Here is a 16671-nt window from a genome sequence, read left to right on the forward strand (position 1 = left end):
CTATAGTAATTTACATTATGAATGTATATAATTTTAACTAGATTAATAATTTAGACCATTCTATTGTTAAAATAGGAGTAACAATAATTTCCCAGATTCTTTTATGACAGCTTTGCTCTTTTGCCCCTATAAAATTGAATGGAATAAGCACGATGACTATTGATGGTGGGGAGAGGATGGAAAGGGGGTGTCTGTACAGATCTCAGAACCAAGTATTTTAGATGTGTCAACATAATTTACAGGAAAAGAAATATAAAATTAAAGGGAAATGATTGATTATATATTGTTCTTAAGCCACAATGTATTAACCCTGTTAAAATTTGCAGAAATATATTTGTTAGTTTCAGTTGTAGACAGGAGGTTATTTTATCTGCAAACACTATAACCATCAGAAAACCACTGCAATATGTCCTTGAAGAGTTGAATGTGTTAAGTCTTTTCAACCAGAAAGTGATCTGTGTTTTGTACAAAGTATTTAACTGAATACAGCAAAACTGTGATGAATTTCCAGAGATGCAATACTAATTTATAGAAGCGCACTGTACTAGTTAATTGTGTGTGAACATATATATTTGACTATGCATCAGAGACAAGCTGCGTGAGGACATTTTTTTTATTCCTTTATTAGACTTCTGGAATGATAGTTGTGAAAAGACACTATAGACAAGCTTTTTAGCATACAAGCCCTTCTTTAGATCTAAAATGAAAGCAGTAAACTCAAGGTTGAGAATAATTATGTTAATTAGTTAGCCAATTTGAAAGAAAATGATGGTTGTTACCAGCAGAGCAGAGGGTGATGTCAGCAAAGAGAAGCACTAATAAGTTCAGTAGGTCTGGTGGGACAGAGAGGTCAAGCAGAGGTGCCATCTGGGGAAAACTACTAGCTACCAGGAAGCCAGTTTCTCCATGATTTTTAATGTCAAGTACAGCTGTGAATGTTACTTATGAATATCCTTATTTCTTGTAGTTATTCCTTAAGGATCAGGGCAAAAGGATCAGAAACACAGTCCTTTCTGAGATAACATTCTTCTGCACACGTTTTACTTTCATAAATTATTTATAAGGGTTCATGCTAGTGGCTATCTGATTTTGTCCAGAGTCTCTATAGGGGCTTTCAGTACGTTAGAGGAAACTGCATTTTTGATAGCTTTGTTGCAAGAGACATTTAGCACATGGACATGTGTGCTAGATGTTTTTAGCATATTTTCAGCTAGCTGAGGGTGGTATCATTTGACACACATTGAACTCTGAAGGTGAATTTAAACCAGGTTAGTGCGTCATTTAAAGGCCAGGAGAAGGGCTACTGGGAAGAACCAAGATGCTTACAACAATCTGATGGTTTACTGTAAAGGGTCCAGCACTGTGAGATGCAAGGAGTCTCCTTGGTGCACAACAATCTTGGTTTAACAAGGAACCCATTTTCCTTTTGAAAGAGGATTCTTGTTGCAGAGGGTGGGGTGGATGTCACATGTTCTCAGGAAAAGAAAGTCTTTTAATAACCATTTCAATCCACGCCAAGGATGCTTGGTACACTTCAAATAACTGCAGTTTTGTTAAAACAAATATACTGGTCACACATAACATAGAAAGTGTGTTTCCAATCAATCAGAGACCAATACTAGTGTGGAAACTTTCCAGAAATAGTTGAAGGTTGCTGAATTATCAGCTTAGATAATTGTATTGAAGTTAAAATCATTAATATGTTTTAGAATCGGATGACTTGGTAAACAATTTTAAAATAAAATGGTAAGAATAAAAATCTGCCTTACTGTGTTTTAAACATAATCAAAATGAAAAGTATTTTCAGAGGAGTTTGGCTTTGAAAATCATTAAAACACTTATTTTGACACTGGAGACTTTGTGGGGGGTCTTGTTTATTTTGTTTTTCTTTTGTTGTTTTGTATTTTAATTTGGAAGATTCAAAGCTTATGCTTCTTCATGAGAATCTGGAGGGATTCTTTATCAGAAATTCCCCTAACAGCGTATTTAACTGGGACAGATACAAGAGTCATGACTGTTTCCATTCATGTTTCAAGCTAAATGACATTTTTGATTGAGTTACTTCAGTGGCAAATCTCCACCAGTCAGCCAAATCTTCTATGCTATGCTATCATGTTTAGAAAAGAAAAAAACGCTTTCAATATTGTTATTATAGCTGTCATCAGACTGGTTTTTGTATGAATACACTACATAGTAGATACTACTGAGATTTTTTTTTTTCTTTAAATAGTGAGTGAATATTCAAGTATAAACTATTTAAAGTATTATTGTAAATGTTACTCTAATAAATACTTTGCTCAACTATACTTCTCTGCAAGTACTGTACAAATACTTTTTTTTTTTTTTTTTTTTTTAATCCATACAGGGATGTCTATTCAGGGCTCAAAATTACTTATCTGTGTTAGTTTAGAAGTGAGAATTCTGCTGAAATAAGAAGAAAGGAGATTGGATTACAAGTCTCTTTCAAAAAAAAAAAAAAAAGCCAAATATGTATATATGGAAAAGCGTTAAAAGAAGCTGAACTTTCTATTAAAGTAAGCAATATCGGTACATTTACCATATAAATATAGTGCTAAATCCACTCTTTGGTGAATGCTTACAGACTGAAAAAGATCCATATCAAGTTAATGAACTCTACTCTGCTGACTTACAGAAAAGAATATAAAATAGAAGAATCTACATATATTATTTCAAAATGCTTGTTAGATAGATAGACTTATCTGTATTATATATATATATATCACACAAATTACATTAAAATAACATTTACAAAATTGCAACGAAAAAGTTTCAGAAGTTTGAAAATGAAAAAAAAAAATCAAGGTTGCTTGCATAACCTCAAATCACCCTTTCTGCTTACACTGTATTTTGTGATCTTTAGTTAAATCATCTTATGACATATCACAAGTGGAAAGTCAATACGGAAGAGCAATGCTGGGAAGCTAGGAAAAATTAAGCAAGTCTAGACTGCTGACACTCACCCATAAACTAGTACAAGTATGATGCTATAGTAAAGTCCTGAAGCAAGCAGAAAATGTCGCTGCTTTGTTAAATCCCAGACCTAGAAATTGTAAGTGGAATATGTGGTTGTAATTCCCAAACTACAGTTTAATGAGGTTCACTCTAACCTGTTTAATGTCATATATGATTCATTGCTATAAATTAGGTTGGATAAAACAAAAACAAAAAATCCAGAACTGTGGTGATAAATCAGTGCTTAAAAGGTAGGGGGCTTAGAAACACAAAGCAAAGGCTTCAAAGAGTTGATAAGTTCTTTTTGAAGAGCATGGCCACCAATCTGCTGAGATGGAAAGCTAATAGGACTGGGCAAAAGGGCTTTAAATTAGGAAGAAAGAATAAGGTGTTCAGCAAGGAAAGAGAAAGAAACACAAAGAAAAGTGGCTAGTACACGAAAAAAAAAAAATCAGCAAGAAAGATGCATCAATAGAAAGGAGAATAGAGGACACCAAACTGGGATGTAGAAGGCAGGTAATTTAGGGTGTTACTAGAGAATGGAAATAAACGGAGAATGGACATAAAAGCAAAATTGAAGGAAATTAAATGAAAGAAGTACACACAAGGCTGTAACATATCCCTGTTCCAATGAATTGAGACGTTCCATTTGGGAAAGTAACACAAAACCCAGAAAATCTTACTGTGGGATAAAAATAAGTAATTGAAATGTCAATAGAGGAAACCACGCTCTATGAAACAGACGAAGAGGAGTGACTGCTACATGCGTACATTCAGGAAGTATTCCCTACTCGAAGGTTACCATGGAAGTAGAAAAGAAAACTTTATTTATTTATTTATTTAATCTCTGGAACAAAATAAAAGCAGAGAGAGAAAAAAATGAAGTATTCGACAAAGTTCATCAGCAAAACTTAGATGAGATGAAGCCCTGAAGCAGACAGCACATACTGACATTAGTTGAAGAATTATTGAAAGCCATACCAGTCTTAATAGAGAAGTTATCTTAGGAACAAAATTACACAGAGCAGAAACAGTTATTCTCCCATTCATTCAGCAGGTACATTTCCCATGCATATTGCAGGAAAACTTGGGATCCTAGAAAAAGGATTCACAAAGCAAACTGGACTAAAGAGAGATTACCACAAAAAATCCATTTTAAAATTAAAATTCCTTTTGTATCAACCTATTCATGCTTCACAGCTACAACAAACAAACAAGCAAAACAAACAAACAAACTACAACAACAAAAGATGCCTTTTATTATTATTATTATTTAAGCAACAGAATTAATTTTAAAAAGGAAAAGGGGAAAGGGGGCAGGGAGAATGTCCCCTTATCACAGTTGCTCGCTAAGATACTGAAACCTCATGTTTGCTGAGCTAGCACCCCATCTCCTGTGAATACCGTATGGAGAGCAACATAGCTTATCACACAGACAGGAATCCTAATTCTCTCCCTGCTGTGGGAGTTTCCCCTCGATGAGACAGATGAAATGTGGTTTCTGACTAATTTAATAATGAATGTTAATCTGTGGAAGATTAAGCTTTCTGAGGATCCAGATTTGTGATTTAAAAAAAAAAAAAAAAAAAAAAAAGGGAGAGGGGAGGGAGATGGAGATGGAGAGATGGAGAGGGGATAGCCCTGGGCCGAGGGACTCTCTAGCTTTTTCTTGACCTGCAGGTGCATTGAATTTAAACAAGGCAGCATCTCCTATTAAGTAATTTAGGTCTGTGCCTGGAATCTGAATTGCCACTCTAATTCCTTTGCCATATGGGAAATACAGACACACATCTCTGAGGCTTGGATTCCATTCTGGCAAACAGCATACCTGAAAATCATCAGTTACAGCACTTATTTCTTAAATAACAAAATTCTGCAGTTTGATAAGTCTATCCAAATGTCCTCAAGTGTCTTCAGCTGCAAGTGATTTCAATGAGAGAAGTGTGCATTCTACAAAAGAGTCAAGGTATTACAGGAACTTCAGAGGAAAAGAACCAAAAACTAGTCTTTTTTCTTAAAAGATACAGACTATGTAAATGTACAAAAATTCTGACTGAAGTCACTAGTTAAGTGAAACAACATTACACAATTGCAGTCGTGCAGCACAATCAATAAGGAACTGTTGGAGTTATCAGTACAGAAGCACAACTATAACACAGAACTGAAAAATGACAAGAGATTTTATGAATTATTTTTATGTTTTAATATGTTCTTCAGACTAGCTTGCCAGCAAATTATTTATCTTGTATACAACTACAGAGATTTCATGAAGACCATTCTATGAAGAAGGAAAGAGGAAAAAGGAGAGCCTTTAGAGACTGGTTGTATCAGAAATGCTCCTGTTTTCATATAAAAACACTGCTGATATAGATCAGAATATCAAATTATATTTACTGGTACACCAAAATGAAAGCCTGCTTCCAAGCAGGAAAAGCACATTGACCATGTCATCCATTGGTTCTAAGTTTGCGGTACAGTTCCAAGAAGATTCTTATTTCAAGAGAAAGCATTGTGCAAAAAAGGGATAAACATATCAAAGACTATTTTTGGAAGCACAATTGTCTTAAAGGCTAAATTTTTACATTGCTTCTGTAAGATACCACAGTTAATCAGCTTAAAAAACAAGTGTTTGATATTTCCAGTGTCTCACAAGTATCTGTTATTGAAACAATTTCATGTTTGAAAACAGTTATCTAGAAAGAAGGGTCTTTTGCTAAAATAAGATGTGAATTCTGATTTTCTTCCCCTCTGTCTGGCTAAAATTTTGAAGATTTACATTGTTTAGAAGCTGAGAGCCACATATATTGAACCAACAACATTTTTAATTATGGCTTAAATGCAGGACCACATAATTGCCCATATTGATAATTGGCATAAGCAGACATTTTCCACAAAATTTGCAGTTTGAATCTGTTCTGAAGTAGCAAGGAATTCTTTGGATTGGTTTGCACTGTCCTGCTGTCTGCAAGATGTATAGGTGAAAGTCTAGTTACATAGGCCCCAAAACACGTCCTGATCTCCTAAAATTTGCCCTCCCTAAATGCAAGATTATAGAATCACAGAATCACAGAATTGCCAAGGTTGGAAGGGACCTCTGAAGATCATCTAGTCCAATGTCCCTGCTGAACAGGATGACCTACAGCACATTGCACACGATGGCATCCAGGAGGGTTTTGAATATCACCAGAGAAGTAGACTCCACAACCTCTCTTAGCAACCTGTTCCAGTGCTCTGTCACCCTCACAGTAAAGTGCCCTCTCAGCCACAGCCTCCTGTGCTTCAGTTTGTGCCCATTGCCCCTCGACCTCACACTGCGCACAACTGAAAAAAGACCAGCTCCATCCTCTTGACACCCTCCCCTCAGATATTTATACATTTTGATGAGATTCTCCTGAAGGATCACATTTCAAATTTAGTTTTGTTCCCAAATCAAAATAACTTCTTCATATAGCTAGAATATTTTCAAACTACAAACATTTCTCTACAGAAATTCATCTTTATTCCTTGGAATATATATATTTATTCAAATCCATTAGGACTTTCTATAAACCTCTTCCAATCAGATTTCCTTGACTCTGTTTCCACTGTGCTCACTTTTCTGTATTTTCTGCAGTCATGTTCTTCATTTTCATGTTAATGGCATCAATTAATAATTCTGAAATACATTGTGTGTGTGTGTGTCAGAAGCCTGGTTGCAGCTGGACGTGAACTCAGGAAAGGTTATGACCTGTTGCAGTTCTCCCTTATCATGACCCCCTTCATTGCACATATTATGATGCAGCAGTGAGTCAACAGCCATCAATCTATTATTCCGTTCAACTTTTAGGGCCTGATTTCAGAACGGATAAGACACCAGTTCAGAGAGTTCACTCTTACTTCTAGATCAATGACACTTAAGCATATTAAATATTTTCAGAAGCACACAGCAGGCTGACATCCCATCAAACTGGCCATGAAAAATATTATTGTGTTACTCCTTGTATGTAATGTCTCTGTAGAACAACTGACAGAATATATATGGTTTGATATATGACCCTCAGCAAACCCAGCCCATTAATAAAAGAAGATCAATAATGTTCTTACTGTTTGGGGGTCACGGTCTGATAATGTTTCTGATAACATAAGAAAAAGAAAATAGATGAGCTGCAGGTTGTTCCACTGGATATATGGCTGTATGTCAAATAGTATTTTGACCAAAATCCAAGCACTGGCAGACTGCATTTCATCTGTTCCTACTCTTCTACCAGTACTCCTTATTGCTGTCTATTTCCTTGCATATTTATTAGGCTGAGTTTTCCCAGAACAGACTGTAGTAAAGCAGAATATTTACCCAGTGTAGTGGGTAAAAAAAAAAAAAAAAAAAAAAAAAGCCTCCTACATAGAGAGTTACAAACCAAAAGAAAATGACATAAACAAATCAGTATGATCTTTACCTAAGTGTTCTGGAGCAGCCATGCAGTAACTTACCTGCCTAGTTCTATGGTTTTGTTGTTGTTGCTGTTTTATGGCAGGGAGGTGCTGCATCTATAGAGAAATTTCCCATCAGACTTGAAATGCTGGTACTATGTTGTGTTTTCTTGAAATTTTTTATGTAACAGCAGAATTCACACCATTTCTTGAGTTGCAGAGCTGAGAAAAGAGAAGAGAAAAAAAGAAAAATGTCATGGGATTTTTTTGTTTGTTTTGGTGTTGGTTTTTTGTTGTTATTGTTTGGTTGTTTGTTTTTTGGCACAGGACTTGCCTGTATAAATTGAAATGTATTACCTTGCTTGTGGAGCTCCAGTACTGATGTGTGACTTTATAAAAATGGTAATTTCTCAGTTCCCAAATCCCCCACCTTATTACATCATATGTGTTTTCTTAAGCTAATAATAACATATCACCATTTCTTATATGCATAAATGTACCAAAAGCACATATAAATAGTGAACTCAGTGACACTTTCTTGTTATGTTCTTTCAACAAGATTTCCTACCAGATTCTAATCTGTTGCATTTTCTTGATCTGCTGGGTTAGGGATGTGAACAATTTTTGGTTTACACTGCCTGTTTTATTAGACAAATGAACAAGACACAAATATTCTAACCTTTTCACTAACTTTTATTTCAAGTTCTTTACTTTTTCTACTCCTTTCTGGGCATGGCACTGTTAGTTAAATGCTACATACACTTGTAAGCATTAAGTCCAAGGACTGAATTTATGCTTGATATTTTCCAATGAGTAGTACTAAGAACTGTTTGATGCCTACCACAGACTCTAGCAGAAGCTGACAATTATAAAAGAAGTATTACCAATAAAGAGCCCAACACTGATTCTGTAGCTTCTGTAGGCTCCAGCTGCAGCACAGATTCAATGAATGTAATGAAATCCTAAACACTGAAAACCTTGTGAAAGTTCCCTTTACAAGTTATGTTCAAAGTCACTGTAAGGACATGATTATTTCAGTATCCATTTTGAAGCAAAAGGCTCATCAATTTTGCCACAACTTCAGTCCTGATATCCCATTTGTTATTAGTGAAGGATGGCTTAAGTGTTTCCAAAAAGACACATAGCATAAGACGGCATGTCAGATTCTAATGATTCCACTGCAGGTTGCAGGCACAATAATCTCAAATTTAATGGTAAAGAAATAATTGCTTGAAAAGAAAAATTAATGACTAAAACAAACCTGAGCTCACTGGTGGCTCTAGCCCTCCAAAATACTGTGCTTATTTTCTGGATTAGAGGCAATTAGTTTGCAAGTAAAAGAAGAGGAGACTTTGCCTGTTAATATAAATTTCATTCATACATACTTGAACTCTTTAGTAACATGTATGTTATCAAGGCGCATCATTTCAAGGAGATCAACATTAAAAGCTTTAAAATTTAAGGGAAGGGAAGGGAAGGGAAGGACAAAAATTAGATATGAAGCTTTTCCTATTAACATATCTCAGATGTTAGCCCTTATAATAGTTTAGCCCTAATAATAGCTTAGAGCTATTATTTAACCCTAAATCTTTCAGTATATTTTAACATATCAAGCAGTATATCTTCAGAAATTCCTTTAGATGAACAATGTAAATAATATCTTAATAACATCAGAGTTATTGATCATAGATGGTGTATTTTCCTAGCAAACCAAGCTTGCTTAAGAAGTAAAATAAGCAAAAACTACCAACAATGACAATATTCAAAATAAAGAAATGAGGCATGAGCTTTTCATAAGCGAAACCCAAAAAACAATTTTAATCTTGCAGAGCCAACATAAATTTGTCTCATACAGACTTGAAAAACTTCATATGAATAATAGCCATAATTCTTTACCTTAGATAGCTTAACCATAAATAATATTCAATTACTTTATGCTTGTTAAGAACTGATTATATTAGTATAAGTAGTATTAGTGTAATAGTAATAAGCAAAGGGCTTTCTTCTTGGACGTAATCTTTGTTCATCTTGCTGTGTTGCTTATATATGCTTGTATATGGCTTAGTTTTGATCAATTCATTCAGCAAACACGAAAAAAAATGGATTTTTGATCTTTGATTAGCAGAACTTAGCTGAACATTCAAGGTTTTCTTTATATATTTTTAGTCTTCCATGGAAAGCCATGAAACCAACTCTTCTAAGATGACTGTTAAGCAAAACTGACCTACACGTAACACAATTCTGTGGATACTGTTAGCGTTCCCCTCTCTCTTCCAAACACATATTGGGATTTGTTTGGTACATTACTCACTAAATTATTTCATGATATTGTAATAGTAATGTGAAATTAAAAAAATAAAATTACAAAACAATTATGGAAATATTCCTCTTTTTGAAATTCTTACTTTTTTTTCTTCAAAATGTTCTGGAAAACTAAATATTTTGTTTCACTGTTCTCTGTGGGAAAATTTCATTAGAAATTGATCTTTATAACACTTAAAATAATTATAACCTTTTCTAAGATACAGCTCACAACTTAATTTATCCGTAGAGACTTTGAGTCTCTATATTTTGTAAATAGGAAATTAGCATTATGGTGTCCTGATGTAAAAATTTAAACCAAAAGCAGATTGAGTCAAATCCTTCTCTCTGTCGGAGTGAAGAGCTAGCAACTCTTCTCCTTACATTAGCCTACATGCGCTCTGTGAAGACACCAGAGAAGTATGGAGGCCCTATTTACTTTTGCCCAATGGCAGACTTCAGACATACTTTCCATCTATCTGCGAAACCCTTCACCAGAGTCAAACTGCTTTTTCAGGTGAGCCAAGGGACTTGTGAACCTAATATAGCAACATACATTGAAACTCAATTCATGGTGAATATATGTGTTTGAAAAAGTGGTAAGATGTACCTCAGCTGTTTACTTTTGCCCTATTGGTCCCCAAGGGTCAATGAGTTCCTCAGTGACTGATGGTGGTCCCATTAAGTTTCCATGCAAGGCAAACAGGTTGAGATAAGATACCGTCTTGCCTTGTCTGACTGCTATGGGACATGGCTTTGCTCTCCTACAGTAACTGAAGTAGAAGGCTTGTGGCTCTATATTGGAGAAAACTTTATTATAATTGTGTAATAACTGGCAATGAGAGCCATGGACAAGATGACTCACTAATCTCTTAACAAAAGATTTATGTCTCAAGCACAACTATGAGTTATATGTTTTGAGTGATATGTAGGAAAAGCGTGAAAAAAGATAGTAACTGACAAATTAAAATAAGTATAACACTGGAAGTACCATAACAGTTTTCATTAATATGTATCTGGCATACAATTATAGGAAGCCACAGGAGTCATATGTGGTCAATAGAGAGAGTACGTGAAGATGCAGCCATGTGTAGAAAAAGGAAAAAAAAAACATCATGTCTATATAGGCATTGGAGTGGAGGCACCTTTGTATGTAAAACATAAAATAAACCTCAAGTGGTATTGTACAGAAAACTTGCACAATATGGCAGTTAATGCCTTGTTTGACTACAGGGAACAAAGTAATGAGAGGTGCTGATAGCTTCTATTGTTTATCTACCTATAGTCAAACAATAATTGTGGTTTGCTTTGGTTTGACTGTGTTACAGACATGCTAATAAATTGCTTTATTACAATGTATTAATACAATTTAATATTATGAAGGTACTATCTCAGTGATATGACTCAGAGTGCTTAAGTAAATGTTAATTTCTTTGTGACAGAACCTCACCTACCCTAATCTAGAGGTCAGCTCTTCACACCATGGCATACCAAATGCTGTCATTAGATGTAATAATTACAAGCTGCAGATTGTGCTGCACTCTGAAAGGAACTGCAAACGCTTTTATAGTCAGTTGTGTTTCAGTCAAAGGACAGAGAAACAGTTAACTACAAGATGAAAACACCTGGAAGAGCCATATCACTCTGCATGTCAAAAAATTCAAATCTTGCAGAATGATGACTGTTTTACCAAAATTTCTTTAAATTCTGTCCCCCCCAAAAAATGTTTTACTGCAGTTTTACCCAAAATGAAAGATTTCAGGATGTTCCTTGAGTTGCATGGACCTGCAACCCACCTTCAAACATTCAGCTTTGGCTGAATCAATAAAGGTTTGTAACTCGGGCCTAAAATAGCAATGCTGATAAGCCTTAAAAATAATTTTTTTAATAATGTTTACCTTTCCATACAAAGTCTGTGAAGGCATATATTTGTTCTTTATAAATAATTTAGGTGACCGAAACACCATGAAGAAGAAATACTTTTGGAATCAGAAAAAAAATCACCTTGGGACAAGAACAGATGGGGACCATTGACCATAAGAGGAATGTCTCTAACTTTTGCAGCAGTGAAGTTCCTAGACAGGATTGAATAATATTCAGAGGATATTTGATCTGTTTATCAAAAAAACAGGCTGATATTGCTGTCTGAGACAGCAGAATAATTTGATGTTCTGTACAGCTGGTGTTAAAATAAACCAGCATAAGAGACATTATACAGATTGCTCTTTTAAAAGGACAAAAAACAAAGTATTGTGGAAAGTAAATTGTTAACAAGTTTACATAATAAAATATTGTGCAGAGTTGTAGTTTAAGTACCGCATAAGTCAGAATGATCTGACACTTTGATCATGAAGTCTCTGCACTCAGCCATACAATGAAAACCTTCAGCACATTTTGTCAGGCATAAAACTCTTATTTTATTCCACTGAATGCAACGCTGGGCCTAGCTCTTCCCAGGATGTTCAGGTATAGTACTTTTCACAGTTTGGTTCAGTTTATGTTCACATTATCAAATAATTGTCCTTCAGATAAAATTTTGCCACTGGTTATGCTGTTCATGCAGAAGTATGTGTGTGTGCTACGAAACACTGAATTCAAAGACCTGATATCCACTAAGATTTTTTTGATAAGGTTGCCACATTGATGCTTCTGTTTATACTGATTAACTTATTTCACTACTAAGTTGCAAGAAACAGGTCCCTAGGTTCCAGAAACTAGCTGGAACTGAAAGAAATGTTAATGTATTTAGTTGGGTCTTTTCACAGTACATTACTCACGGGTGTTGTAGAGGGTGTGATGCTTAAAAATACAAGTATCTGTATATCAAGTGCTGACTAATCTTTAACACATTTTCAGCCCAAGGTATATATCAGCAGTAAACTGGAATCATAATCATGTGCCCCAACGCATCTCCATAAGTATATTACATTTGTCAGCAGACCCAAAGGAAGTAGTGCAGTGCCTAAACATGTTTGGGTTCCCTTTCATAGGCTCCTAAACACTGTCTTCTATTGAATTTTCTGCTATGCACTTCCTTCTCTCCTCTTCAGTCTCCAGAAGAAAGAAAAAATAAGGAAACCTAGTTTCTGGGCTGTAAATGTCTTTCACACTTCTCCAATTTGTCTGTGTGCCACATCAGTTGTCAAGAGGATGCTAAATATCTACCTACATACAGGTAACTCTTCACATTAAATAAAAGGTTGCTTAAGGTCAACACGGTACAAGATTTAGATACATTCAGATACATCTAAGTATAACAGAAGTTCAGCCTGTTTAACTGAAGACTTTTTTGAACAGCTGAAAATGGTGATCAGCATCACAGCATTAGTCACTGATGTGAACAAGAAACTCAGTTTCTTGTGAATGAAAGTCTAAGTCTTATTGAAAAGTGGTCTTATTTTTTAGATATTTTTGAAAATTTTACAATATCTGCATTCAGGAAAAAAATATATATATATTGAGTTCTCTCTCATTTGGGCCCTCCAGCCCCATTTTGTAATATTTTAAAGCAAATGTATAGAATAAATGGTTCACTAAATAATTTCTGTGGTAACATAATTCCTAATGAATCCTTTCATATAATCATGCATATCTCTATAAATATACCCTGAGCAATAAACTATGATTGAAATTAAGTAAAATACACTCTTAAGGTTGATTTAATCTCTTTTACCAAATAACCATTAAAATGAAAATTCTCTCACAGGATGCTCAAGTCAAAATGAGGAACCTGATAATAAACATTGGGTAATAAAAATAAATTAAAAATCAAATCTTTATGATATATTTTCCTATCAAAATGAAAGTAGCAAATTGAAAACAATAATGATACTCATCCACATCTACAGTTCCAACAAAACATCTCAGAATTTGATTTACAATTAGTGGCATCTTGAAAACAAGCCATCATTTTACATTTAAAACTGCTACCACTCAATCCATCAAGTATTAAATCTTGATGTTGATTAATGACATTCTCTCATGCTGTTTCTTTCAACAAGGTTTCACAGAGACCAGAGCTGCATTATTCAGTATGGAACTAGCATGTTACTAGGTTCCATGCTCCCTCATGGCCAGTTCAGATGCTACTACTATAAGCAGCAGGTATTTGGTGGTTTGACAAATGTTAGTATCCTCACCAGGAATATAGGATGTACACCTCAATGGCTTTCAGCATTGTATTGGCACAAGCTCCCAGTGCCTGGAGAATGTGGGATGAATGTAAACTGTAAAAGCAGCTTTCCGTGCGGGTTGCTGCTGCCCCACGAGTTGTGGTGACTGAAACATATCATTCAGTTCTCCAGTGGAAGCAAGATTATCAAGGGGTCAGATATTACTAGGATACATGGTAGTTTGTAACCCTCATGCAAGAGGAAGGTAGAAGGCCCGGTATATAGGCTGGTATAAGCAATTTCCCTAATAGCATTTCAGCTTTATTCTTACTGCTGTGTTTATCTTGGGTTTCTGAGCTATCAGGTTTCACATCCCATCTAAAACAGTTATTAAAATGGCTGATGCAAATGCTGTTCTAATTTTGGTGACAGAATATATTTTAATTCACACTGATATTCAATATCACTTGCTGTTAGTATCATCTCTTTTAATGGACGAAATCAAAGGAAGAGACTAATCTCTTTTTTTATTCACCTTTCACTTATATTCTTTTGCCGAGCCCCCATCTGGATTAGGAGAACAGAGAGGGGAAACTACAAAACAGATGAGAGACTATGGAAGAACACAGAAATTACACCTGTTACATCAGACTAGGAGTAATGTAGTTTCTCTTAATTTTCAGAGAAAACAGTTTGTAGTAACAGTTTCTCGTTTCTTTGTTGTTTTTTGTTTGGTTGGTTTTTTGTATTGTTTTGTTTTTAACTGTTATTTATTTAAATTGTAGACACAACAGAGAAAATTTGCAGGTTCTCCATTTCAAAGAAAACTCAGTAGAGTTAATAAGCTTTTGGTTTGTGTGATGATAGAGACTAAAAAATTTCTTCTGTAAAAAAAATCAGGAATCTGAACTGCATATGAGCAACTAGGTACACATATTCCAATTTAAATAGTAAAAAAGAAAAAAAGAAAGAAGAAAGCATTTATAAATATTGTCATAGTTGCAAGCCATTCCATACATTTATTCCTTGATGCATAAAAACAACTTGGTGCAAGCCTCTCCTTAGAAACATGCACAGTTATTTAAATTGGACAAAACGGAGCTTTGCCTTATGCAGTATTATCTAAAACAAGCCTGAAATGGAATATGCTGAGTTTTGTTTTTTTTTTTTTTTAAAAAAAAGTTCAATAAAAAGCATATAAGGACAGGTAAAAATGCTATTCCCTTGTCAGTATTATTTAATCATTTGAACTGGCTTTCCCAGACTACAAAAAAAAAAAAAGAAAAAAAAAAAAAAAAAAAAAAACTGAAGTATAAAACCAAATTAAAAAATTTTAGCCAAGCTCTTAATCTATAACAAATCAATGTTGTGTATTATATTGCAACTGGATCAATTAATACGAAATAGACAATAAAACAGTCCATTAATGGCTATAATTTTATTATTATTATTACTATTATTATTATTAGTCTGCTCCTAATCCTCAAGGAATCTGAACATCAGCTTCAGTGAATAAATGATGAGATCTTCACTACTTTGAAAAAACTTTTTCACACGAATGATCCACTTTATAAAATGGTAATAGGGAAGAGCTGTGACTAAACAAGCAAGAAAACATCTTCAGAGTTTAAATCAGCTACACCCTTTTGTTTGAAGTGACAAGGCCTATCATTAAACAGAAAAATTGTGCTTCTCCAGCATAAGACACACCAACAATGCGTTCTTACATTTTCTTTCTTACTGTTATTACCTTTTCACGTATAATTGGTTTCACACATATTTGAGGAGCCTAAGCTGAAAGCCATTTGTTTTCTCCCTAACACACCCAGCCCTGAACCACCACAAAAACTTTTTTTTAAAAAAATTCCTCATCTTATGAATATATTCCCAATTCCCAACCATTGCCACACTGCTCTGCCTCTGTAACTGGTGTCTTCATTTATATCAGACTTCCTGATATAATGCTTCCTTTATACTTTTCAGTTACAAAACTGACCTCCAAAATTGTCATATAACATCTCCTTTAACTTAATCTATTATCTTTTTGAAAGAAACTAAAAGGAAAGTGATTGTTAATTACTGGAAGAGAATAAAACTTGTAATATGCACAGGTAAATTACGCAGTGCACATGTTAGTATTTGGCCTAAGTCCTTTCAGAAAACAAGAAAATTCAAAGTAAGAGTGGTGAAGGAAAGGAAGGGATGAGAAGAAAAGCAGATAACTTAGTGTATACATAACATTTATGTTAAAACTGTTTAACATTCAAGATGTAGCATATACTCATTACTTAGCTATATTATCAACATATACACAGTCCTCAGGTGACTAAGATCAGATTTTTAGGATGTATTTGTGGCCTTATTTGACAGAAAATTATTCAGTGTAATCTAGTAAACTTTAAACAGGCTTAGCACTACTGCTTGGTACTTAATAGATGGATGAGCCAAGTGCTCCTCTTGAAGGTGGTAGACACAACCACAATTAAAGGCCCAGGCTAGCATAGCCTGGGAGAGACTGGGAGGAGGCAAGTGAGCCTGTGACCAATGAAGGCAGCAGCCCTGCAACCACCACTAGTCTCCTCTGCTCAAAATACTATAACCAGATAGATTTCAGTGTTCTCTAAATGCCTAATTTCATGTCCACGTATGCATATAGAAACTCACAGCCCTGGGCTTTGGACACAGGATGGTGCTGTTGTTGTTGCCCTGTAGGCCACAGACTAACAGAGCCAGAGAGCTGCCAGACAGAAAGCAGGAGAGAAGAACGTGACTTTGAAGTGAAAAATGCAGGACCAGCATTCATTCTCATTCTCATTCCCTACCAATAGAAACAAGAGTGTGGCAAACCCCTCACGCTTGTTTTGGATAATGCCCAAAA

General features: G+C 34.9%; 1 protein-coding gene across 10 annotated transcripts in view; it reads right to left on the reverse strand.

The window, feature by feature from the left end:
• The window catches only part of LOC311436441 (uncharacterized protein), a 289119-nt gene that overhangs the window by 197217 nt on the left and 75231 nt on the right, over positions 1-16671 (reverse strand). For all 10 annotated transcript variants that reach the window (XR_014692859.1, XM_084518630.1, XM_084518629.1 and 7 more), the window contains one exon: positions 7441-7602. Coding sequence is in view for 1 of the 10 variants with exons in the window: in XM_084518633.1 (XP_084374759.1) it covers positions 7578-7602 (25 nt within the window). In the remaining 9 variants the exon portion in view is untranslated. The remainder of the gene's footprint in view (positions 1-7440; positions 7603-16671) is intronic.

Source organism: Aythya ferina (assembly GCF_964211825.1).
Source record: "Aythya ferina genome assembly, chromosome: 4".
Taxonomy (NCBI): domain Eukaryota; kingdom Metazoa; phylum Chordata; class Aves; order Anseriformes; family Anatidae; genus Aythya; species Aythya ferina.